Consider the following 27232-nt stretch of genomic DNA (forward strand, 5'->3'; position numbering starts at 1 on the left):
TAAGACTCATACCAGCCACACCAATCACACCGTACAACCTGTGATCTGAACCCAGTTAACAGCATGATAACAGAGGAGCCTCTGAAAAGATGGCTCACAACAATAATAACCCGATTTTTGTAACTATGTACAAGTATTGCAGACAATCCGCACTTGGGATGGGCGCCCAGCATCCACTACGGACTATGAGAAATAGAATTATCGGTAAGTAAATTCTTATTTTCTCTGACGTCCTAGTGGATGCTGGGAACTCCGAAAGGACCATGGGGATTATACCAAAGCTCCCAAACGGGCGGGAGAGTGCGGATGACTCTGCAGCACCAAATGAGAGAACTCCAGGTCCTCCTCAGCCAGGGTATCAATTTTGTAGAATTTTACAAACGTATTTGCTCCTGACCAAGTAGCTGCTCGGCAAAGTTGTAAAGCCGAGACCCCTCGGGCAGCCGCCCAAGATGAGCCCATCTTCCTTGTGGAGTGGGCATTTACAGATTTTTGGCTGTGGCAGGCCTGCCACAGAATGTGCAAGCTGAATTGTACTACAAATCCAACGAGCAATAGTCTGCTTAGAAGCAGGAGCACCCAGCTTGTTGGGTGCATACAGGATAAACAGCGAGTCAGATTTTCTGACTCCAGCCGTCCTGGAAACATATATTTTCAGGGCCCTGACAAAGTCTAGCAACTTGGAGTCCTCCAAGTCACTAGTAGCCGCAGGCACCACAATAGGTTGGTTCAGGTGAAACGCTGAAACCACCTTAGGGAGAAACTGAGGACGAGTCCTCAATTCCGCCCTGTCCGAATGGAAAATCAGATAAGGGCTTTTACAGGATAAAGCCGCCAATTCTGACACGCGCCTGGCCCAGGCCAGGGCCAACAGCATGACCACTTTCCATGTGAGATATTTTAACTCCACAGATTTAAGTGGTTCAAACCAATGTGACTTTTTGGAACCCAAAAACTACATTGAGATCCCAAGGTGCCACTGGAGGCACAAAAGGAGGCTGTATATGCAGTACCCCTTTTACAACGTCTGAACTTCAGGGACTGAAGCTAGTTCTTTTTGGAAGAAAATTGACAGGGCCGAAATTTGAACCTTAATGGACCCCAATTTCAGGCCCATAGACACTCCTGTTTGCAGGAAATGTAGGAATCGACCCAGTTGAATTTCCTCCGTCGGGCCTTACTGGCCTCGCACCACGCAACATATTTTCGCCAAATGCGGTGATAATGTTTTGCGGTTACATCCTTCCTGGCTTTGATCAGGATAGGGATGACCTCATCCGGAATGCCTTTTTTCCTTCAGGATCCGGCATTCAACCGCCATGCCGTCAAACGCAGTCGCGGTAAGTCTTGGAACAGACAGGGTCCTTGCTGAAGCAGGTCCCTTCTTAGAGGTAGAGGCCACGGATCCTCCGTGAGCATCTTTTGAAGTTCCGGTTACCAAGTCCTTCTTGGCCAATCCGGAGCCACGAATATAGTGCTTACTCCTCTCCATCTTATCAATCTCAGTACCTTGGGTATGAGAGGCAGATGAGGGAACACATACACTGACTGGTACACCCACGGTGTTACCAGAGCGTCTACAGCTATTGCCTGAGGGTCCCTTGACCTGGCGCAATACCTGTCGAGTTTTTCCCAACGGTTTATAATCATGTGGAAGACTTCTGGGTGAAGTCCCCACTCTCCCGGGTGGAGGTCGTGTCTGCTGAGGAAGTCTGCTTCCCAGTTGTCCACTCCCGGAATTGCTGACAGTGCTATCACATGATTTTCCGCCCAGCGAAGAATCCTTGCAGCTTCTGCCATTGCCCTCCTGCTTCTTGTGCCACCCTGTCTGTTTACGTGGGTGACTGCCGTGATGTTGTCCGACTGGATCAACACCGGCTGACCTTGAAGCAGAGGTCTTGCTAAGCTTAGAGCATTGTAAATGGCCCTTAGCTTCAGGATATTTATGTGAAGTGATGTCTCCAGGCTTGACCATAAGCCCTGGAAATTCCTTCCCTGTGTGACTGCTCCCCAGCCTCGCAGGCTGGCATCCGTGGTCACCAGGACCCAGTCCTGAATGCCGAATCTGCAGCCCTCTAGAAGATGAGCACTCTGCAACCACCACAGGAGGGACACCCTTGTTCTTGGTGACAGGGTTATCCGCTGATGCATCTGAAGATGCGCCCCGGACCATTTGTCCAGCAGGTCCCACTGGAAAGTTCTTGCGTGGAATCTGCCGAATGGGATTGCTTCGTAGGAAGCCACCATTTTACCCAGAACCCTTGTGCATTGATGCACTGAGACTTGGCTCGGTTTTAGGAGGTTCCTGACTAGCTCGGATAACTCCCTGGCTTTCTCCTCCGGGAGAAACACCTTTTTCTGGACTGTGTCCAGGATCATCCCTAGGAACAGAAGACGAGTCGTCGGAACCAGCTGCGATTTTGGAATATTAAGAATCCAATCGTGCTGCCACAACACTACCTGAGATAGTGCTACACCGACCTCCAACTGTTCCCTGGATCTTACCCTTATCAGGGAATCGTCCAAGTAAGGGATAACTAAAATTCCCTTCCTTCAAAGGAATATCATCATTTCGGCCATTACCTTGGTAAAGACCCGGGGTGCCGTGGACCATCCATACGGCAGCGTCTGAACTGACAGTGACAGTTCTGTACCATAAACCTGAGGTACCCTTGGTGAGAAGGGTAAATTTTGACATGAAGGTAAGCATCCTTGATGTCCCGAGACATCATGTAGTCCCCATCTTCCAGGTTCGCAATCACTGCTCTGAGTGACTCAATCTTGAATTTGAACCTCTGTATGTAAGTGTTCAAAGATTTTAGATTTAGAATCGGTCTCACCGAGCCGTCCGGCTTCGGTACCACAACAGTGTGGAATAATACCCCGTTCCCTGTTGCAGGAGGGGTACCTTGATTATCACCTGCTGGGAATACAGCTTGTGAATGGCTTCCAAAACTGTCTCCCTGTCAGAAGGAGACATCGGTAAAGCCGACTTTAGGAAACGGCGAGGGGGAGACGTCTCGAATTCCAATTTGTACCCCTGAGATATCACCTGAAGGATCCAGGGGTCTACTTGCGAGTGAGCCCACTGCGCGCTGAAATTCATTGAGACGGGCCCCCCACCGTGCCTGATTCTGCTTGTAAAGCCCCAGCGTCATACTGAGGGCTTGGCAGAGGCGGGAGAGGGTTTCTGTTCCTGGGAACTGGCTGATTTCTGCAGCCTTTTTCCTCTCCCTCTGTCACGGGGCAGAAATGAGGAACCTTTTGCCCGCTTGTCCACGAAAAGACTGCGCCTGATAATACGGCGTCTTCTCATGTTGAGAGGCGACCTGGGGTACAAACGTGGATTTCCTAGCTGTTGCCGTGGCCACCAGGTCTGAAAGACCGACCCCAAATAACTCCTCCCCTTAATAAGGCAATACTTCCAAATGCCGTTTGAAATCCGCATCACCTGACCAATGTCGTGTCCATAACCCTCTACTGGTAGAAATGGACAACGCACTTAGACTTGATGCCAGTCGGCAAATATTCCGCTGTGCATCACGCATATATAGAAATGCATCTTTTAAATGCTCTATAGGCAAAAATATACTGTCCCTATCTAGGGTATCAATATTTTCAGTCAGGGAATCCGACCACGCCAACCCAGCACTGCACATCCAGGCTGAGGCGATTGCTGGTCGCAGTATAACACCAGTATGTGTGTAAATACATTTTAGGATACCCTCCTGCTTTCTATCAGCAGGATCCTTAAGGGCGGCCATCTCAGGAGAGGGTAGAGCCCTTACAAGCGTGTGAGCGCTTTATCCACCCTAGGGGGTGTTTCCCAATGCACCCTAACCTCTGGCGGGAAAGGATATGATGCCAATAACATTTTAGAAATTATCAGTTGTTATCGGGGGAAACCCACGCATCATCACACACCTCATTTAATTTCTCAGATTCAGGAAAACTACTGGTAGTTTTTCCTCACCGAACATAATACCCCTTTTTGGTGGTACTCGTATTATCAGAAATGTGTAAAACATTTTTCATTGCCTCAATCATGTAACGTGTGGCCCTACTGGAAGTCACATTTGTCTCTTCACCGTCGACACTGGAGTCAGTATCCGTGTCGGCGTCTATATCTGCCATCTGAGGTAACGGGCGCTTTAGAGCCCCTGACGGCCTATGAGACGTCTGGAGAGGCACAAGCTGAGTAGCCGGCTGTCTCATGTCAACCACTGTCTTTTATACAGAGCTGACACTGTCACGTAATTCCTTCCAACAGTTCATCCACTCAGGTGTCGACCCCCTAGGGGGTGACATCACTATTACAGGCAATCTGCTCCGTCTCCACATCATTTTTCTCCTCATACATGTCGACACAAATGTACCGACATACAGCACACACACAGGGAATGCTCTGATAGAGGACAGGACCCCACTAGCCCTTTGGGGAGACAGAGGGAGAGTTTGCCAGCACACACCAGAGCGCTATATATATACAGGGATAACCTTATATAAGTGTTTTTCCCCTTATAGCTGCTGTATCTTTAATACTGCGCGTAATTAGTGCCCCCCCTCTCTTTTTTAACCCTTTCTGTAGTGTAGTGACTGCAGGGGAGAGCCAGGGAGCTTCCCTCCAACGGAGCTGTGAGGGAAAATGGCGCCAGTGTGCTGAGGATAGGCTCCGCCCCCTTATCGGCGGCCTTATCTCCCGTTTTTCTATGTATTCTGGCAGGGGTTAAATGCATCCATATAGCCCAGGAGCTATATGTGATGTATTTTTTGCCATCTAAGGTATTTTTATTGCGTCTCAGGGCGCCCCCCCCAGTGCCCTGCACCCTCAGTGACCGGAGTGTGAAGTGTGCTGAGAGCAATGGCGCACAGCTGCGGTGCTGTGCGCTACCTTATTGAAGACAGGACGTCTTCTGCCGCCGATTTTCCGGACCTCTTCTGCTCTTCTGGCTCTGTAAGGGGGACGGCGGCGCGGCTCTGGGACCCATCCATGGCTGGGCCTGTGATCGTCCCTCTGGAGCTAATGTCCAGTAGCCTAAGAAGCCCAATCCACTCTGCACGCAGGTGAGTTCGCTTCTTCTCCCCTTAGTCCCTCGATGCAGTGAGCCTGTTGCCAGCAGGACTCACTGAAAATAAAAAACCTAATTTAAACTTTTACTCTAAGCAGCTCAGGAGAGCCACCTAGATTGCACCCTTCTCGTTCGGGCACAAAAATCTAACTGAGGCTTGGAGGAGGGTCATAGGGGGAGGAGCCAGTGCACACCAGCTAGTCCTAAAGCTTTTACTTTTGTGCCCAGTCTCCTGCGGAGCCGCTATTCCCCATGGTCCTTTCGGAGTTCCCAGCATCCACTAGGACGTCAGAGAAAAATAGCTAACAAAGTCTAAAGCTGCATACGCACTATGAGATAATGCATACAATATTGCATCGTGTGCACACACTATCACATGATGCGCGCTCCAGTGGACATCCAACATATGACCTGCATGAAGTCTTGATGGTGCAATATTATGAGTTTTTTTGTAGTACAACCATATGATTTTAGGGCATTGTTGTAAGCTTGGAACCTCTAACTCCTTTTGTTTGTGCTCCCTTAAAAACAACTCCAGCCCCATAAGATATAATTTCATCTTATCTTATTGTTTTATTATATAGTGTGTATGCCCGATATCGTAGGTCAGGAAATCGTATACAATATCACATGGGGCGCACATCGTACTAGTGTGTACACAGCTTTAACCTTTTGGTGACGCATGGAGATTATTATTACCAGTTATTTATATAGCGCACACATATTCTGCAGCGCTTTACAGAGAATATTTGTCCATTCGCATCAGTCTCGGCCCCAGTGGAGCTTACACTCTATATTCCCTACCACATGTACACGCGCACACATTCATACTAGGGATAATTTTTGTTGGGATTCAGTTAACCTACCAGTATATTTTTGGATTGTGGGAGGAAACCGGAGTACCCGGAGGAAAACCACGCAAGTACAGGGAGAATATACAAACTCTGCACAGGTAGAGCCATGGTGGGAATTTAATCCATGACCTCAGTGCTGTGAGGCAGTAATGTCAACCATTACACCATCCGTACTAGTTACAATTATTATCCTTTATATAAATGGTAGCCTCAAGTGGTCTGCAGTGTCTAAAAAAAGTACAGAAATAGAATGAACAAAACAAGAAAAAAATAAGAATTTACTCACCGGTAATTCTATTTCTCGTAGTCCGTAGTGGATGCTGGGTACTCCGTAAGGACCATGGGGAATAGACGGGCTCCACAGGAGACTGGGTACTCTTAAAAGAAAGATTAGGTACTACATCTGGTGTGCACTGGCTCCTCCCTCTATGCCCCTCCTCCAGACCTCAGTTAGGGAAACTGTGCCCGGAAGAGCTGACATTACTAGGAAAGGATTTGGAATCCAGGGTAAGACTCATACCAGCCACACCAATCACACCGTACAACTTGTGATAACTATACCCAGTTAACAGTATGAACAATAACTGAGCCTCTTTCAACTGATGGCTCATAACAATAACCCTTTAGTTAAGCAATAACTATATATATGTATTGCAGAGAGTCCGCACTTGGGACGGGCTCCCAGCATCCACTACGGACTACGAGAAATAGAATTACTGGTGAGTAAATTCTTATTTTCTCTGACGTCCTAGTGGATGCTGGGTACTCCGTAAGGTCCATGGGGATTATACCAAAGCTCCCAAACGGGCGGGAGGGTGCGGATGACTCTGCAGCACCGAATGAGCAAACTCAAGGTCCTCCTCAGCCAGGGTATCAAACTTGTAGAATTTTGCAAAAGTGTTTGAACCCGACCAAGTAGCAGCTCGGCAAAGTTGTAAAGCCGAGACCCCTCGGGCAGCCTCCCAAGAAGAGCCCACCTTCCTTGTGGAATGGGCTTTTACTGATTTAGGATGCGGCAGTCCAGCCGCAGAATGTGCAAGCTGAATCGTGCTACAGATCCAGCAAGCAATAGTCTGCTTTGAAGCAGGAGCACCCAGCTTGTTGGGTGCATGCAGGATAAATAGCGAGTCAGTTTTTCTGACTCTAGCCGTCCTGGAAACATAGATTTTCAGGGCCCGGACTACGTCCAGCAACTTGGAATCCTCCAAGTCCCGAGTAGCCGCAGACACCACAATAGGTTGGTTCAAATGAAACGCTGATACCACCTTAGGAAGAAATTGGGGACGAGTCCTCAATTCTGCCCTGTCCATATGGAAAATCAGATATGGGCTTTTACACGACAAAGCCGCCAATTCTGAAACATGCCTGGCCGAAGCTAAGGCCAACAACATGACCACCTTCCACGTGAGATATTTTAACTCCACGGTCTTAAGTGGCTCAAACCAATGTGATTTTAGGAAATCCAACACAACGTTGAGATCCCAAGGTGCCACTGGAGGCACAAAAGGGGGCTGAATATGCAGCACTCCCTTAACAAACGTCTGAACTTCAGGCAGTGAAGCCAGTTCTTTCTGAAAGAAAATAGACAGGGCCGAAATCTGGACTTTTATGGATCCCAATTTTAGGCCCATAGTCACTCCTGACTGTAGGAGGTGCAGAAATCGACCCAGCTGAAATTCCTCTGTTGGGGCCTTCCTGGCCTCACACCAAGCAACATATTTCCGCCATATGCGGTGATAATGTTTTGCTGTCACATCCTTCCTAGCTTTTATCAGCGTAGGAATGACTTCATCCGGAATGCCCTTTTCTGTTAGGATCCGGCGTTCAACCGCCATGCCGTCAAACGCAGCCGCGGTAAGTCTTGGAACAGACAGGGCCCCTGCTGTAGCAGGTCCTGTCGGAGCGGCAGAGGCCATGGGTAATCTGAGATCATTTCTTGAAGTTCCGGGTACCAAGTCTTCTTGGCCAGTCCGGAACGATGAGTATAGTTCTTACTCCTCTCTTTCTTATTATCCTCAGTACCTTGGGTATGAGAGGAAGAGGAGGGAACACATAAACCGACTGGTACACCCACGGTGTCACTAGAGCGTCCACAGCTATCGCCTGAGGGTCCCTTGACCTGGCGCAATATCTTTTTAGCTTTTTGTTGAGGCGGGACGCCATCATGTCCACCTGTGGCCTTTCCCAACGATTTACAATCAGCCTGAAGACTTCTGGATGAAGTCCCCACTCTCCCGGGTGGAGGTCGTGCCTGCTGAGGAAGTCTGTTTCCCAGTTGTCCGCTCCCGGAATGAACACTGCTGACAGTGCTAGCACGTGATTCTCCGCCCATCGAAGAATCCTTGTGGCTTCTGCCATTGCTATCCTGCTTCTTGTGCCGCCCTGTCGGTTTACATGGGCGACCGCCGTGATGTTGTCTGACTGAATCAGCACCGGCTGGTCTTGAAGCAGGGGTTCTGCTTGACTCAGGGCATTGTAAATGGCCCTTAGTTCCAGAATATTTATGTGTAGGGAAGTCTCCTGACTCGACCATTGTCCTTGGAAGTTTCTTCCCTGAGTGACTGCCCCCCAACCTCAGAGGCTTGCATCCGTGGTCACCAGGACCCAGTCCTGTATGCTGAATCTGCGGCCCTCGAGAAGATGAGCACTCTGCAGCCACCACAGCAGAGACACCCTGGCCCTCGGGGACAGGGTGATCAACCGGTGCATCTGAAGATGCGATCCGGACCACTTGTCTAACAGATCCCACTGAAAGATCCTTGCATGGAACCTGCCGAAGGGAATTGCTTCGTAAGAAGCTACCATCTTTCCCAGGACTCGCGTGCAGTGATGCACCGACACCTGTTTTGGTCTCAGGAGGTCTCTGACCAGAGATGATAATTCCTGGGCCTTCTCCTCGGGGAGAAACACCTTCTTTTGTTCTGTGTCCAGAATCATGTCCAAGAACAGCAGACGTGTCGTAGGAATCAGCTGCGACTTTGGGATATTCAGAATCCAGCCGTGCTGTTGTAGCACTTCCCGAGAGAGTGCTACGCTGACTAACAACTGCTCCTTGGACCTCGCCTTTATAAGGAGATCGTCCAAGTACGGGATAATTATAACTCCCTTCTTTCGAAGGAGTATCATCATTTCGGCCATTACCTTGGTAAATATCCTCGGTGCCGTGGACAGACCAAACGGCAACGTCTGGAATTGGTAATGACAGTCCTGTACCACGAACCTGAGGTACTCCTGGTGAGGTGGGTAAATGGGGACATGGAGGTAAGCATCCTTGATGTCCAGTGACACCATAAAATCCCCCTCTTCCAGGCTTGCAATAACCGCCCTGAGCGATTCCATTTTGAACTTGATCTTCCTTATATAAGTGTTCAAGGATTTCAAATTTAGAATGGGTCTCACCGAACCGTCTAATTTCGGTACCACAAACATTGTGGAATAGTAACCCCGTCCCTGTTGAAGGAGGGGAACTTTGATTATCACCTGCTGAAGGTACAGCTTGTGAATTGCCGCCAGTACTACCTCCCTTTCTCTGGGAGCAGCTGGCAAGGCTGATTTGAGGTAACGGCGAGGGGGAGTCGCCTCGAACTCCAGTTTGTATCCCTGAGATACCACTTGTAGAACCCAGAGATCCACCTGTGAGCAAACCCACTGGTCGCTGAAGTTCCGGAGACGCGCCTCCACCGCACCTGGCTCCGCCTGTGGAGCCCCAGCGTCATGCGGTGGACTTAGTGGAAGCAGGGGAGGATTTTTGTTCCTGAGAACTGGCTGTCTGATGCAGCTTATTTCCTCAACCCCTGCCTCTGGGCAGAAAAGATGCGCCTCTGACCCGCTTGCTTTTCTGAGGCCGAAAGGACTGTACCTGATAATACGGTGCTTTCTTAGGCTGTGAGGGAACCTGGGGTAAAAAAGTCGACTTCCCAGCTGTTGCTGTGGATACGAGGTCCGAGAGACCATCCCCAAACAATTCCTCACCCTTATAAGGCAAAACCTCCATGTGCCTTTTAGAATCAGCATCACCTGTCCACTGCCAAATCCATAATACTCTCCTGGCAGAAATGGACATTGCATTAATTCTAGATGCCAGTCGGCAAATGTCCCTCTGTGCATCCCTCATATATAAAAGACTACGTCTTTTATATGCTCTATGGTTAGCAAAATAGTATCCCTGTCGAAGGAATCAATGTTATTTGACAGGGTATCAGACCAAGCTGCTGCAGCACTACACATCCATGCTGAAGCAATTGCAGATCTCAGTATAGTACCTGAGTGTGTATACACAGACTTCAGGATAGCCTCCTGCTTTCTATCTGCAGGCTCCTTTAAGGCGGCCGTATCCTGAGACGGCAGTGCCACCTTTTTTGATAAGCGTGTGAGCGCTTTGTCCACCCTAGGGGATGTTTCTCAACGTAACCTATCCGTTGGCGGGAAAGGGTACGCCATCAGTAACCTCTTAGAAATCACTAATTTCTTATCTGGGGAACACCACGCTTCTTCACACAATTCATTTAACTCATCAGATGGGGGAAAAGTCACTGGCTGCTTTTTCTCCCCAAACATAATACCCTTTTTTGTGGTAACCGGGTTAATGTCAGAAATGTGCAACACATTTTTCATTGCCGTAATCATGCATCGGATGGCCCTTGTTGATTGTACATTAGTCTCATCCTCGTCGACACTGGAGTCAGACTCCGTGTCGACATCTGTGTCTGCCATCTGAGGTAGCGGGCGTTTTTGAGCCCCTAATGGCCTCTGAGACGCCTGGGCAGGCGCGGGCTGAGATGCCGGCTGTCCCAAAGCTGTTACGTCATCGAACCTTTTATGCAAGGAGTTGACACTGTCGGTTAATACCTTCCACATATCCATCCACTCTGGTGTCGGCCCCGCAGGGGGCGACATCACACTTATCGGCTCCTGCTCCGCCTCCACGTAAGCGTCCTCATCAAACATGCCGACACAGCCGTACCGACACACCGCACACACACAGGGAATGCTCTGACTGAGGACAGGACCCCACAAAGTCCTTTGGGGAGACAGAGAGAGAGAGTATGCCAGCACACACCAGAGCGCTATATAACAGAGGGATTTACACTAATACAAAGTGAATTTTCCCTAATAGCTGCTTATATCACCTTTTGCGCCTAAATTTATGTGCCCCCCCCCTCTCTTTTTTACCCTTCTCGTAGTGTATACTGCAGGGGAGAGCCTGGGGAGCGTCCTTCCAGCGGAGCTGTGAAGAGAAAATGGCGCTGGCTGTGCTGAGGAAGATAGCCCCGCCCCTTCAGCGGCGGGCTTCTCCCGCTTTTTTGATAATATTTATGGCGGGGGATTAGGCACATATACAGTTTATAACTGTATTATGTGCATTTTGCCAAAAAGGTATACATATTGCAGCCCAGGGCGCCCCCCCCCCAGCTCCCTGCACCAACCAGTGACTGGTGCGTGTGGTGTGCTGTGGGAGCAATGGCGCACAGCTGCAGTGCTGTGCGCTACCTTATTGAAGACCGGAGTCTTCAGCCGCCGATTTTCTCCTGGTTCTTCCGTCTTCTGGCTCTGCAAGGGGGACGGCGGTGCGGCTCCGGGAACGGACGATCGAGGTCGGGCCCTGTGTTCGATCCCTCTGGAGCTAATGGTGTCCAGTAGCCTTAGAAGCACAAGCTAGCTGCAAGCAGGTAGGTTTGCTTCTCTCCCCCCTAAGTCCCTCGTAGCAGTGAGTCTGTTGCCAGCAGATCTCACTGAAAATAAAAAACCTAACAAATACTTTCTTTTCTAGGAAGCTCAGGAGAGCCCCTAGGGTGCATCCAGCTCTGGCCGGGCACAGATTCTAACCGAGGTCTGGAGGAGGGGCATAGAGGGAGGAGCCAGTGCACACCAGATGTAGTACCTAATCTTTCTTTTAAGAGTGCCCAGTCTCCTGCGGAGCCCGTCTATTCCCCATGGTCCTTACGGAGTATCCAGCATCCACTAGGACGTCAGAGAAATAAGATTTTACTTACCGGAAAATCTATTTCTCGTAGTCCGTAGAGGATGCTGGGGACTCCGTAAGGACCATGGGGAATAGACGGGCTCCGCAGGAGATAGGGCACTTTAAGAAAGACTTTATGATTCTGGGTGTGCACTGGCTCCTCCCTCTATGCCCCTCCTCCAGACCTCAGTTAGGAAAACTGTGCCCAGAGGAGACGGACAGTACGAGGAAAGGATTTTTGTTAATCCAAGGGCAAGATTCATACCAGCCACACCAATCACACCGTATAACTTGTGATAAACTACCCAGTTAACAGTATGAAAAAACAACATAGCATCAGTACATGACCGATGCAACCATAACATAACCCTAATTGAAGCAATAACTACATACAAGCATTGCAGAAGTAGTCCGCACTTGGGACGGGCGGCCAGCATCCTCTACGGACTACGAGAAATAGATTTAACGGTAAGTAAAATCTTATTTTCTCTAACGTCCTAGAGGATGCTGGGGACTCCGTAAGGACCATGGGGATTATACCAAAGCTCCTAAACGGGCGGGAGAGTGCGGATGACTCTGCAGCACTGATTGAAAAAACAGGAGGTCCTCCTCAGCCAGGGTATCAAACTTATAGAACTTTGCAAAGGTGTTTGACCCCGACCAAGTAGCTGCTCGGCACAACTGTAATGCCGAGACCCCTCGGGCAGCCGCCCAAGAAGAGCCCACCTTCCTAGTGGAATGGGCCTTAACCGATTTAGGCAATGGTAATCTTGCTGTAGAATGCGCCTGCTGAATCGTGTTACAGATCCAGCGAGCAATAGTCTGCTTTGAAGTAGGAGCGCCAACCTTGTTGGCCGCATACAGAACAAACAGAGCTTCAGTCTTCCTGATCCTAGCTGTTCTGGACACATAAATCTTCAAAGCCCTGACCACATCCAGGGACTCGGAAACCCCCAAGTCCCGCGTAGCCACAGGTACGACAATAGGTTGGTTCATATGAAAAAATGAGACCACCTTTGGCAGAAATTGAGGACGAGTCCTCAATTCTGCCCTATCCACATGAAAAACCAGGTAGGGGCTTTTATATGACAAAGCCGCCAATTCCGAAACACGCCTTGCAGAAGCTAAGGCCAATAACAACCACTTTCCAAGTGAGATATTTCAATTCCACCGTCTTGAGTGGTTCAAACCAAGGTGACTTGAGGAAACTTAATACCACATTAAGATCCCAAGGTACCACCGGAGGTACAAAGGGAGGCTAAATATGCAGTACCCTTCTTCACAAATGTCTGTACTTCAGGAAGAAAAGCCAATTCTTTTTGGAAGAAAATGGATAAGGCCGAAATTTGGACCTTTATGGACCCTAATTTTAGGCCCAAATTCACTCCCGTTTGCAGGAAGTGAAGCAGACGGCCCAAATGGAACTCCTCCGTAGGAGCAGTTCTGGCCTCACACCAAGACACATATTTTCGCCATATACGGTGATAATGTTTCAACGTCACGTCCTTCCTAGCCTTGATCAGGGTAGGAATGACCTCCAGAATACCTTTTTCCGCTAGTATCCGGTGTTCAACCGCCATGCCGTCAAACGCAGCCGCGGTAAGTCTTGGAACAGACAGGGCCCCTGCTGCAGCAGATCCTGCCTTGGGGGAAGAGGACACGGATCTTCTGTGAGCAACTCTTGCAGATCCGGATACCAAGTCCTTCGTGGCTTGCGCAGGATCACCATCATTTCCGCCATTACCTTGGTGAAAATTCTCGGGGCTGTGGAAAGCCGAAACGGCAATGTCTGAAATTGGTAATGACAATTGGCAAATCTCAGGAACGCCTGATGAGGAGGGAAAATCGGAACATGAAGGTATGCATCCTTTATGTCCAGGGACACTATCCAATCCCCCCCTCCAGGCTGGCAATGACCGCTCTGAGCGATTCCATCTTGAACTTGAACTTTTTCAAGTACAAGTTCAGTGATTTTAGATTCAAAATGGGCCTGACCGAACCGTCCGGTTTCGGGACCACAAACAGGGTTGAGTAATACCCCTTTCCTTGCTGGACAAGAGGAACTTTGACTATCACCTGTTGAAGATACAATTTTTGAATCGCAGTCAACACTAACTCCCTCTCTGACGGGGAAGCTGGCAGAGCCGATATGAAAAACCGGCGAGGAGACACGTCTTCGAATTCCAGCCTGTATCCCTGAGAAACAGTCTCTATAGCCCAGGGATCCACCTGTGAGTGAACCCAGACCTGGCTGAAAAATCGAAGACGCGCCCCCAGTTGAGCTGACTCCCCCCGGGAAGCCCCAGCGTCATGCGGTGGACTTTGCAGATGTAGGGGAGGACTTCTGCTCCTGGGAACTAGCTGCATGCAGCTTTTTTCCCTTGCCTTTTCCTCTGGCAAGGAAGGACGTTCCCCGTACCATCTTGCTTCTATTATTATGCATTTCATAATGAGGTGCCGTTTTAGTATGCTGCGGGGGGACATAAGGTAAAAAATTTGATTTACCGGCCGTAGCGGTAGAGACCAGGTCCGAGAGGCCTTCTCCAAACAACTCCTCCCCCTTGTAAGGCAGCGACTCCATATGCCGCTTTGAGTTGGCATCCCCTGTCCACTGTCGGGTCCACAGGAGTCGCCTAGCAGAAATAGACAAAGCATTTATTCTGGAGCTTAGTAAACAAATGTCTCTTTGAGCATCCCTCATATACAAAGCAGCATCTTTGATATGCTCTAGGGTCATTAGAATGGAATCCTTATCTAGGGTTTCAAGTTCCGTAGATAAGGAATCTGTCCATGCTGCGATAGCACTACACACCCAGGCCGATGCCAAAGCCGGTCTAATGATAGTACCGGAATGTGTGTAAATGTGTTTCATGGTAACCTCCTGCTTACGATCAGCAGGATCCTTGAGGGAAGCTGTATACTGAGAAGGCAGTGCGTGTCAGCGCCTTGTCTACCTTCGGCGAAGATTCCCATCGTATCCTGTCCTTTTGTGGAAAGGGATACGCCATAAGAATCCTTTTGGGAACTTGTAGTCTCCTATCTGGAGATTCCCAAGCCTTTTCGCACAAGTCGCTTAGTTCAAATGAGGACGGAAAAGTGACCACAGGCTTTATCCCTTTATACATGTGTACCCTCGTGTCAGGGACAGGGGGTTCCTCAGTGATATGCAAAGCCTCTTTAATGGCCATAATCATGTAACGAATACCTTTCGCCACCTTTGGCTGTAATTTTGCATCCTCATAGTCGACACTAGAGTCAGTCTCTGTGTCGGTATCTGTGTCAGTGATCTGGGATATGGTGCGTTTTTGAGACCCCGAAGGTCCTGGTGCCACAGGGACAGGCATGGTCTGACTACCTGACTGATCCCTAGCTTCAGCCTTGTCTAATCGTTTATGCAGTAATTTTACATGTGCATTCAAGACATTCCACATATACACCCAGTCCGGTGTCGGCGTTGCCGACGGCGACCTGACCATCATGCACTCCCCCTCCTCCTTAGGTGAGCCTTCCTCGTCAAACATGTCGACACACACGTACCAACACACTTCACACACACAGAGAATCTCTTTTCTGAAGACAGGTTCCCACTGAGGCCCTTTGGAGAGAGAGTATGCCAGCACACACCCCGGCGCTATATGTCCTTGGAGAAAAACACAGAATGTTTACCCAGTAGCGCTGCTGTAGTGTATAAACGCCAATAATGTGCCCCCCCCCCCCCTCTACTTTAAAACCCCCTTTCACCGTGTGTCAAGCAGGCGAGAGTCCGGGGAGCTTCCTCTCAGCAGTGCTGTGGAGAGAAAATGGCGCTGGTGAGTGCTGAGGGTGAAGCCTCGCCCCCTCGGCGGCAGGCTTCTATCCCTCTCAAACTTATTAAAAAATGGCGGGGGCTCTTTTATATACATGTACAGTGCCCACCTGTACATGTATATACACTTTTGCCATAGGAGAGGTGTTTTATTGCTGCCCAGGGCGCCCCCCCTGCGCCCTTACAGTGACCGGAATGTGTGAGGTGTAGCAGAGCAATGACGTACAGCTGCAGTGCTGTGCGTTACCTCTGTGAAGCACCGAAGGCTTCTGCCGCCTGAGACGTCTTCTTTCTTCGTTTCTTCTGGCTGTGAGGAGAACGGCGGCGCGGCTCTGGGGTGAACGCCCAGGACGAACCTGTGTTCATTCCCTCTGGAGCCAATGGTTTCCAGTAGCCGAGGAAGCAGAGCCTAACATTTAAGTAGTCTGCTCCTCTCTCCTCAGTCCCTCGATGCAGGGAGCCTGTTGCAAGCAGTGCTCCCTGAAAAAGAGAAAAAATCCTAACAAAAAAGCTTTCTAAGCAGGAAACTCAGGAGAGCTCCCTGCAGTGCACCCATTCTCCTCTGGGCACGTCTAAACCTGAGGTCTGGAGGAAGGGCATAGAGGGAGGAGCCAGTGCACACGCAGAATCCTAAAGTCTTTCTTAAAGTGCCCTATCTCCTGTGGAGCCCGTCTAATCCCCATGGTCCTTACGGAGTCCCCAGCATCCTCTAGGACGTTAGAGAAATAACTTATACAGTACTGCAGGATATGTTATAAACATTGTCTCATAAGTGCTGATAGTGTGCGCAGCACAGATGGTATAATGCTTCGTATTACTGCCTCACAGCACTAAGGTCATTGGTTCAATTTCCACCAAGGCCCTAAATGTGTGTGGTTTGTATGTTCTCCCTGTGCATGTGTAGATTTCCTCCGAGTGCTTCGGTTTCCTCTGACAATCAAAAAATATATACTGATGGATTAACTGGCTCCATCGAAAATTAACCCGTGTGTGGGTGTACATGTGGTAGGGAATTTAGATTGTAAGATCCACTGAGGGCAGGGACTGATGTGAATGTCAAATATTCTCTTAAAACAACTGCAGAATATATGTGCACTATATAAATTACTGGTAATAATTAGCAGTCATAATGCCCAAATAGACAGCAGAACCCAAGAGACGGGTGCAAATGCCATTTCATTGGCATTTTGGCTGATGTGTGCAGCGCCACCCACTACCTTTTTTCAGGTGCCACTGTAGGCAGTAGATGATGGTATAAGTGCAGGAAAAAGCACATGAGGCAAGAGGGTCCTGCTCGTGAGAGCTTACAAATTAAATGGGAAGGACAGAATGGGGTAACAGAGATGGGGAGAAAGTTAGCAAGAAGCAAAGAGCAGCTGGTTAGGGTGAGAGTTGGACAACTTTGATAAAGAAGTGGGTCATTGCGTATTATGTATATATTTTCAACGGTATGTGCTCCAAGAATTCTAAAGAAAGAACTCTGGGTTGTTTTAAATTTCCATTTGAAGAGCATGCTGTATGTACACCAGCAATAGTAAGTGGAAATTATGATGCCTAAATGTAAGCCCAGAATACTAAAACAAAATAAAAAATACTAATTGTCTATCTGCCAAAGTTAGAGACCGGAAAAGACAAAGTAGAAGAGGAGTCCATATTTTACCGGTTAGGAAAGCATAACTATGGCACCAAGACGGTTTGGCCACATCCCCTCGGTGACAGCTTCACAACAGGGCTACATCTAACCTAGTACTGGGGCCAGGCTGATCTATTGATGGCCATAAGTATCACAGACCCGTGTTCAACGGGTGTTTGCAGAGTTTACAAATGATAATTTAGTATATTTTTCCTGTGTGTTTGGGCCAACAGGTTCTATACTGTACATTGAAATCTGTGTGATTTAGTACATTGCTAGCTTGTAGGAGACTATAGTACTCCTGCACAACACCTGTACTACTTTATCCAAAACAAACATATGGTTATAAAGTGCTTTTCTAAGTTTATTGAATAACCTTAATTTAAACATTTATTTTGTAGATAGAATAAATGAATTAACTTTGTTTTCATATAGCGCTATCCTTATTATGCTGCATGACTGCAACTTTATGCTAATGCTACAGCCATGGAATTTGGACAGAAACATCTACAGCTGCGTCTCTAATCCGACACTTTGCCTAAAAAGTCGAGCCATAGAACATTAGAGCATTCCCAAGGTTGCTTAGCATGTTTGGTCTTGCTTAGTATGGCTGTTCTTGCCTAGTATTAAGCATCCTAAATAAGGGTACCCCCCACTGCCAATGGTAAGTCAGTGGACAAGATGGGAGAATTTACTTACCTTTTGCCACTTTTTGGTGCATCATGGTCTGGTGCGGCTGCTGAATGATGATTTGGCAGCATGGATTGTGGCCGCAGTGCTTTACCCAACATCAACAATTTTTTTTAAAAATAAAAACATAAATCAAAAGGCCACTTTTATTTCACTTGTGGAAACGTAGTCATATCCAATGAAGGACACAAGAGATAGACACTGCATTTAGGTGTTAGTAAAATGTGCTCCCCACCATAATCTCAGTTCCAGGTGAATGTTCTGACTGGAGCGTGTGACAAAGCCTCTTCCTTAGACAAAAAAGTCTCTTGTCAGCTGTCTCGGGTAATTTAATTACAGCTATAATTTTACCAAGTTAAAAGTCTTTCTATCATATGTATGCTCGCTAGAGTTGAGTGGAGGACTAGCATGCCCCCTTCAGAGCTCATAGTGGCTGCGAGTGGTCACATACTGTGCATCCCAATCCTGATCCCATACTCACAGACACTGACTCAAAGTGAAAAGTTACCTAAATCACGGGCATGCACCTCCATTCCCAGCAGCTCTTATTGCCGCTTGCACACAAGCACACCTACTTCTATCACCAATGTTGACAGGAATGAGCGCTACAACTGGTTCATTGTAGTATATGCTATTACACCTCTCTGGAAAAGGAGGAGGTAAATAGAGAAAAATAAAAGATGGCAATGAATGAGGATAGAAAAGTAGGTGATTTTTTTCCCCCCTAGATATATTGCTTCCCCAATCCATCTGACTTGTCTATACATTACAGTTTTGTTTGTGGGATCGACAGATTTGTTTACCTCTAAAGTCTGGATCTGCACATTATAAAAGTGCCCATACTTCACCACAATCAATTGTCTTTTTAACAGTCATAATGGGTTGTACCTACTGCTATCCACCACCCCGCTTTTACTGGTTATAAAAATACGGGGAGGAGGGGGAGTAGAGGTTTCCCATATTTTTAGAACCAGCATCGGAATCCACTAGCATGGACGTAATGCCACAGAGAAGGGACACACTTGACAGGGTCACCCCGGCAGTTTTCTGCCCCACTAACTAGTCAGTCCAGGCTGGGGATTCCTGGGGAATTGGGGACCTCCTCAATAAAGGGGTCAACCCCTCCAAGATACCAAGGCCCTGGCTGAAGCCTGTGGCTATTCCGGCACCCCTGGGCAGTGGGTGCAGAATTGTTCATTTGTGACGGTGTAAAAAATATTGTCATTTACAGTGGGACTACAGCACTACTACAGGAAGAAAAAAACAAAAGCCCTGCAAAACTGGTAGCAATAGCAAGTGACCCAGCAAATGATGGGTCCTAAACATATAAAATGTATTAAGTATAGAAGTGTTAAGTAGGCAAAATTAAATGCTAGTGTACAGTATACTAGACTAGCATTCAATAATGTTATGCACGTGAAAATCGTAAACCAAAAGGTCCGTAAGACAAAAAAAAAAGTTAACAAGCTGAAAAATCAAAAGTTTTAATTTACAGTATGATACACACTTACCTGGCAATGTAAGGCATAAGAGACTTGCAATCAATAATGTGATACACATGAATAGTATTAACATAAAAATCTGAAAGACAAAAATTTTTTTATATAGTTAAAATACTTTGAAATACAAATGTTACAATAACAAAATAGAAATAGTTGAAAATCACTCTTTTTTTTCAGTAAATTGTGTTTTATGAGTTTTACATGTAGTTAAAGGAGTAGAGAACTAAAATAACATTTTAAGCTTGGTAATATAGATCTGATAATAAATGATATAGCTTCACAATAGTTAAGACCAGTGTACACACTTCAAATCTCACTTCAGTCACAAAAATCGAGGTCCGTTTGTCAAGAGCAAGATATAGGGAGTGAAAGCACAACCAGTTCTAATAGCCATGAACATGCGCTCACCCACTTTTATGAGAGAATGAGGTTATGTATACACACCCCTTGATCATTGTTCCAACATGTCACCAGAAAGATAAGGAAAAGGTGTTCAATATGATTTGCCGATGGATGGAATGCTGGCAGTCAGTATACCGACAGCGGTATCCCGTCCATCAGAATACCGACAGCACCCCATTAAGCCCCCTAACCCTCATTTTCCCTACCCTAACCTTCCCTTGTGGGTGCCTAACCCTAACCCTCCCTTCCCCGCTGCCTAAAACTAACCATCTCCGCTGGGTGCCTAACCCTAAACTTCCCGTGGCTGCTCCCTAACCATAACCCCCCTTCTGCTGCCTAAACCGAACACAAACCCCCGCGCAGCAGGACGGCAGCGCTATCCGCTATCCGAACAATCGGGATGCCGCTTGTAGTTATTTTGACACCGGCATTCCGCCCAGCATCGGTATCTTGACACCGGGTTTGTGTCCTCCCTCAGGATCCCGGTGTCTGTATATTGACCGCCGGGATCCCGTTCATCGGGAAGGTAACTGCTTCCCAGGAAAAGCCCCAATCAATAGAAAATAAATACAACTAGGGAATAACTGGAGAAGTTTGGGCAACTGCAAGCTAGGCAGACAACCACGAAAAAAGAGGTTCTCTATTTATTCAGATTAGTGTAGGTTATGGTTTACACTGGATGGCAGAAAAATACAAAACCATCCTTTAGCAAAGTCTCCTACAAGAATGACCAGCGTGCCCGATAAAAATTAGGCAAAGCAGGAATGAGCAACTTCCATATTGGTATTATGATACATTAAAGGATGCCAAGTATGCCAGTTTGAAACTTAAGGCCACCTTTTTTTTAAGACACACCAGTCAGCTGTGCAATGAAAAGCTAACCAATGGCCTGGTACTCTGATGGTTTTCAAATAATACTACAAGAGTGGTTCAGTAAGTAAGGTAACAAAACCTCTCACGTGTGTAATATTCTTTATTTTATTCTAATTTCCCACCAGGCCAGGGAAAGTAGACCACTGCTTCCCCTCACAGCCACTAGACTGTGCTTCATATCAGTCATAATGTCCCAACAATTGTAAGATGGAGGGGCTGGAAGAAAACAGGATTTTGGTACTTAGCGGCAAATCCCTTTATCTGATTCCACAGGGGACACTGGAGTGCTCTTTACAATGGGGTATAGAGTGTGTGCTAACTGGGAGCTGGCACTTTAAGAATTTAGAAGTGTGACTAGCTCCTTCACCTCTATACCCCTCCTACAAGCCAGGCTTAGTAAACTGTGCCAGAGGAGAGCTCCTCCTTCAGAGAAGGAGGGAAACAATTACACACAACAGGTGTGATACATAAGAAATCAGTAAAAAGAAGAACTGAAAATAGTTAAACACATAATGACAATAACCATGGCAGGAAGGAACAGTGCAGGGTGGGAGACCAATGTCCCTGTTGAATCGGAGAAAAGAATTTACTGGTAAGTACCAAAATCCTGTTTTTTCCTTAATCCACTAGTGGACACTGGAGATACTCTATACAATTGGGACGTCATAAAGCGCCCATCACGGGCAGGAGAGCGCCGATAACCATACAAAATAGAACGGACATATTGCGAAAGAGACTGCGATCCTGTTGAACCAGACAAAAGTATGCCGGCCGAACCCAGTGGCTGCTCAGCAAAGAGGGACCCACCAAGAGTGTAGAATGTGCTATAATGGAAGCCAGGGGCTCTCTGGATAAGGCTACATGAGCCTGTTTGATGGCTAGACGTATCCACCGTGCAAGCGTCTGCTTTGATGCTGGCCAACTAGGCCGGACGGCATTATACAGGACAAACAATGAGTCTGATTTCCTCAGAGAAGCAGTCCTGTCCATAAAGAGTTTTGACAATGTCCAGAGATCTGGAAGCAGTAGAGTCTTCTGGAAGAACCAGTACCACAAGAGGTTGGTTAATGTGGAAAACCAAGACCACCCTTAAAAGTAATGACATTTTCTTGGGGAGTTTGGCCCTATCTTCCTGGAAGATGAAGAATGGAGGGCAACAGGGCAGAGCTCAGACACGTTTCTGGCAGAAGTCAGGGTGAGTAGAAGTACCACTTTCCATTACAGGTACTTCAACTCCACCTTCTCCAATGGTTCAAACAGAGAGGACTGTAAGGACGAAAGGACAATCTCCAGGTACCATGGGAGTAACAAAAAGTGGTTGTAAACAGACAACCCCCTGAAGAAAAATTTTAACACCTGGAAGCAAGACCAGTTTCTTCTGGAAGGAAATGGACAACGCAGATACCTGCACCATCCTAGACGTAATCCGACTAAAACCTGCTTGCAGGAAAAAAAGGAGGAGCCGTGACATCTTGAAGGTAGTGGGAAACGTTCCACGACGTTCACACCAGGATGCGTAAGTGTTCCCGATGCGGTGGTAATAGCTGGAAGTAACTCCCGCATGGTCCCGACCATAGCAGGGATGACTGCCGTCTAAATCCCTCTTTGCCTTAGGATTGCCCTTTCAACTGCCAAGCCTTCAAACAAAGCTAACATAAGTCTGGATAGACGAAAGGCCTCTGTGTAGCAGATCTTTTTGTAGCAGTAGAGACCACGAATCAGAAGCAGACGAAGGCTGAAATACCAAGCTCTGCGTGGCCTTCTCTCTTGATGCATTGTAGATGACGAGGCAGCAGACAGAATGGTGGAAACAGGTAGACAAACCGGAACCGCCAGGATGTCATGAGTGCATCTACCGCTATGGCTGCCGAGTCCCTTTACTCGAGTACAATACAGCAGCAGTTGATGATTTTGTCTGGTTGCCCTAAGGTCAGCTTGTGGAAGACCCCACTGATGGATCAGATGTCAAAAATCTCCAGGATTTAATGCCCTGACAACTTGGGTAGCCTGCCTCCCAATTGCCCCTGTCAGGAATGAAACTTGCTGATATTGCCACTGTGTATTCCTCCGCACAGAGAAGGATGCGGCTGACCTCCCTCATAGCAGCTCATCTTCTGGCGCATCTGGTCAGTTTATGAATGCCACAGCTGTGGCATCCTCCAACTGGACTCCTTGCAACAGGTGATGTGCTAGCTGTAGAGCCTAGAACACTGCCTGCCATTCCAAGATGTGTATAGGCAGCGTCGCTTCCTGTGGAGTCCATTGGCCTTGGAAGTGGGTGTCCTGAGTCACTCCTCCCCCTCCCCCCCTCTGTGGTGAGGAGAGTCCAAACCTCCAGTCCTGTAGGTGAAATAAGGTCGACCACCAGAGTAGAGATATCCGAGTTCTGGGGGCCAATGTCACTCTCTGGTGAAGGAACTAGTGGGAACAGTATGTAAAAATAGGTATTCTTGTGCACATAAAGCACAATCTTATCTATCTGAAACTGTATTGAGGAGACTGCTAATCACAATATATTCAAAGTTCCTTCGTAAGTCTCCACATTATAAATTCATAATCCTCTGAGCATTTTAAAAGTGTTCTTACCCTTAGGGGTTGATCAGTCCTCCTCTAGGGTTTAGGATTTTAAATGTTAAAATCAGATATCCTTGTGAACTCATATCCAGACTTTTTAATAGATGTGATAATAAAGTAAATATTCTCACCCAGCTGCTGGCAGTAATTAGAACGAAAATAGTTCTGTACTTCCAGAGTTGCAGATATGGAGCCTGGCTGGTGTTAGATTTTTGTTCCCTGTTCGTGTAGTCTCGAGGATGGCCGGTCTCGCTGTGGCTGCTCACTGGTTTCCACCATCAGTGTCCACACCTGGCGTCTCCGTAGTTCATGGGTGATGTAGTAACTTTAGTGTAGTCCCAGCTGTATCGCTCGTCACCCATGCCGTTAAATAGCGCACACGGTGCATGGTATTGTAGTGATGTCAGCTTTTTGCTGAAGCCATAGTTATGGAGCGGTATAAGCAAGTTCCGTTAAATGAAGGTTAGAGAGTGGAGCATGTCATGTTCTAACGTGTTACTATACCATGCCGGTATTTTTGTCTGACGAAAATACCTGCATGGTGTAGAAACACGCTAGGACAGGATATAATCCATTTATAATCCTAAACCCTAGAGAAGGATTGATCAACCCCTAAGGGTAAGAATGGTTTTCAGAGGAATCTGAATTTATGATGTGGAGACTAACAAAGGGTCTTTGAATATATTGTGATTAGCAGGCTCCTCAATACAATTTCAGGTAGATGAGAATGGTTTACAGTATGTGCACAAGAATACATCTTTTTATATATTGTTTTTCAATTCAATAAAATGGTATTTTTATATGCTCGGGTCTGATTAGATAATGTATTTAATTTTAATGTAGTCCGATCAATAGAGCACAACAATAGCTATATATTTTTACTTGGGAAATCTACTTGTCCAGGTCGGGCCCGAACAGGACATCGCCATTAAATGGTAACGCTTCCACCTTCCTCTTTGATTCTGCGTCTGCTTGTCACTGTTGCAACCAAAGAGCTCTGCGGCGGACACCGCAAAGGCAGAAGACCTAGAAACGAGATTAAAAACCTCTTTAGATGCCTCACATAGATAAGTGGCAGACTTCTCACTGTGCTCTGCAAAGGAAATAAGATCCTCCTCTGGGGGTCCTGCTTGCAGACCCTCAGTTAGTTGTTTTGCCCAGGCTTCAAAGGCTCTGTTGACCTGGTTGCCTACCAGGGCAGAACACAGTGTTACGCCTGCTGCTGTGTTAAAGAACATTAATCTTCTAAATTCCTGTCCGATGTCTCTTTTATGGAGGGCCTGGCAGCACCATCTTATTGGACAGATGAAACACTGAGGAATCTACTGTAGGGGGAAGTCTTGCAAAACTTCCTGCTGTCAGCAGGGAAGGATATGTATTTATTATTATATATTAACAGTTTCTTATATAGCGCAGCATATTCCGTTGCGCTTTACAATTAGAGCAACAAAACTGGGTAAAAACAGACAGACAGAGGAAGGAAGACCCTGCTCGCAAGCTTACAATCTATAGGGAAAATAAGAATTTACTCACCGGTAATTCTATTTCTCGTAGTCCGTAGTGGATGCTGGGAACTCCGTAAGGACCATGGGGAATAGCGGGCTCCGCAGGAGACTGGGCACTCTAAAGAAAAGATTAGGTACTATCTGGTGTGCACTGGCTCCTCCCTCTATGCCCCTCCTCCAGACCTCAGTTAGGGAAACTGTGCCCGGAAGAGCTGACATTACAAGGAAAGGATTTTGGAATCCAGGGTAAGACTCATACCAATCACACGGTACAACTTGTGATAACCTTACCCAGTTAACAGTATGAACAACAACAACTGAGCCTCACTAAACAGATGGCTCATAACAATAACCCTTATTTTTGCAATAACTATATACACGTATTGCAGAGAGTCCACTACGGACTATGAGAAATAGAATTACCGGTGAGTAAATTCTTATTTTCTCTGAAGTCCTAGTGGATGCTGGGAACTCCGTAAGGACCATGGGGATTATACCAAAGCCTCCAAACGGGCGGGAGTGCGCGGATGACTCTGCAGCACCGAATGGGCAAACACAAGGTCCTCAGCCAGGGTATCAAACTTGTAGAATTTTGCAAACGTGTTTGAACCCGACCAAGTAGCAGCTCGGCAAAGCTGTAATGCAGAGACCCCTCGGGCAGCCGCCCAAGAAGAACCCACCTTCCTTGTGGAGTGGGCTTTCACTGATTTTGGATGCGGCAATCCTGCCGCAGAATGAGCTTGCTGAATCGTGTTACAGATCCAGCGCGCAATAGTTTGCTTTGAAGCAGGAGCACCCAGCTTGTTGGGTGCATGCAGGATAAACAGCGAGTCAGTTTTCCGGACTCGAGCCATCCTGGCTACATAGATTTTCAAAGCCCTGACTACATCAAGTAACTTGGAGTCCTCCAAGTCCCGAGTAGCCGCAGGCACCACAATAGGTTGGTTCAAATGAAACGCTGATACCACCTTGGAGAAATTGGGGACGAGTCCTCAATTCTGCCCTGTCCATATGGAAGATCAGATATGGGCTTTTACATGACAAAGCCGCCAATTCTGACACACGCCTAGCTGAAGCTAAGGCCAACAGCATGACCACCTTCCACGTGAGATACTTTAGCTCCACGGTCTTAAGTGGCTCAAACAAGTGTGATTTCAGGAAATCCAACACAACGTTAAGATCCCAAGGTGCCACTGGAGGCACAAAAGGGGGCTGAATATGCAGCACTCCCTTAACAAACGTCTTAACCTCAGGCAGTGAAGCCAGTTTTTTTTTAAAGAAAATAGATAGGGCCGAAATCTGGACCTTTATGGACCCCCATTTTAGGCCCATAGTCACCCCTGACTGTAGGAAGTGCAGAAATCGACCCAGCTGGAATTCCTCTGTTGGGGCCTTCCTGGCCTCACACCAAGCAACATATTTCCGCCATATGCGGTGATAATGCTTTGCTGTCACATCCTTCCTAGCTTTTATCAGCGTAGGAATCACTTCATCTGGAATGCCCTTTTCCGTTAGGATCCGGCGTTCAACCGCCATGCCGTCAAACGCAGCCGCAGTAAGTCTTGGAACAGACAGGGCCCCTGCTGTAACAGGTCCTGCCTGAGAGGCAGAGGCCATGGGTCCTCTGAGATCATTTCTTGTAGTTCTGGGTACCAAGTCTTCTTGGCCAATCCGGAACGATGAGTATTGTTCTTACTCCTCTCTTTCTTACTATCCTCAGTACCTTGGGTATGAGAGGAAGAGGAGGAAACACATAAACCAACTGGTACACCCACGGTGTCACTAGTGCGTCCACAGCTATCGCCTGAGGGTCCCTTGACCTGGCGCAATATTTTTTTAGCTTTTTGTTGAGGCGGGACGCCATCATGTCCACCTGTGGCAGTTCCCAACGATTTACAATCTGTGTGAAGACTTCTTGATGAAGTCCCCACTCTCCCGGGTGGAGGTCGTGCCTGCTGAAGAAGTCTGCTTCCCAGTTGTCCACTCCCGGAATGAACACTGCTGACAGTGCTAGCACGTGATTCTCCGCCCATCGAAGAATCCTTGTGGCTTCTGCCATTTCCATCCTGCTTCTTGTGCCGCCCTGGCAGTTTACATGGGCGACCGCCGTGATGTTGTCTGACTGAATCAGTACTGGTTGGTTTCGAAGCAGGGGCACTGCTTGACTCAGGGAGTTGTAAATGGCCCTTAGTTCCAGTATATTTATGTGTAGTGAAGTCTCCAGACTTGACCACTGTCCTTGGAAGTTTCTTCCCTGAGTGACTGCCCCCCATCCTCGGAGGCTTGCATCCGTGGTCACCAGGACCCAGTCCTATATGCCGAACCTGCGTCCCTCGAGAATAGGAGTACTCTGCAGCCACCAC

The 27232-nt window shown here is 47.6% G+C and overlaps 1 protein-coding gene across 6 annotated transcripts in view; it reads right to left on the reverse strand.

Moving 5' to 3' along the window:
- The window catches only part of MARCHF6 (membrane associated ring-CH-type finger 6), an 845067-nt gene that overhangs the window by 165526 nt on the left and 652309 nt on the right, over nt 1–27232 (reverse strand). For all 6 annotated transcript variants that reach the window (XM_063922758.1, XM_063922754.1, XM_063922757.1 and 3 more), the window contains one exon: nt 19525–19594. In XM_063922758.1, the coding sequence (XP_063778828.1) occupies nt 19525–19594 (70 nt within the window). The remainder of the gene's footprint in view (nt 1–19524; nt 19595–27232) is intronic.

The sequence above is a fragment of the Pseudophryne corroboree genome, chromosome 5 (genome assembly GCF_028390025.1).
Source record: "Pseudophryne corroboree isolate aPseCor3 chromosome 5, aPseCor3.hap2, whole genome shotgun sequence".
NCBI lineage: Eukaryota > Metazoa > Chordata > Amphibia > Anura > Myobatrachidae > Pseudophryne > Pseudophryne corroboree.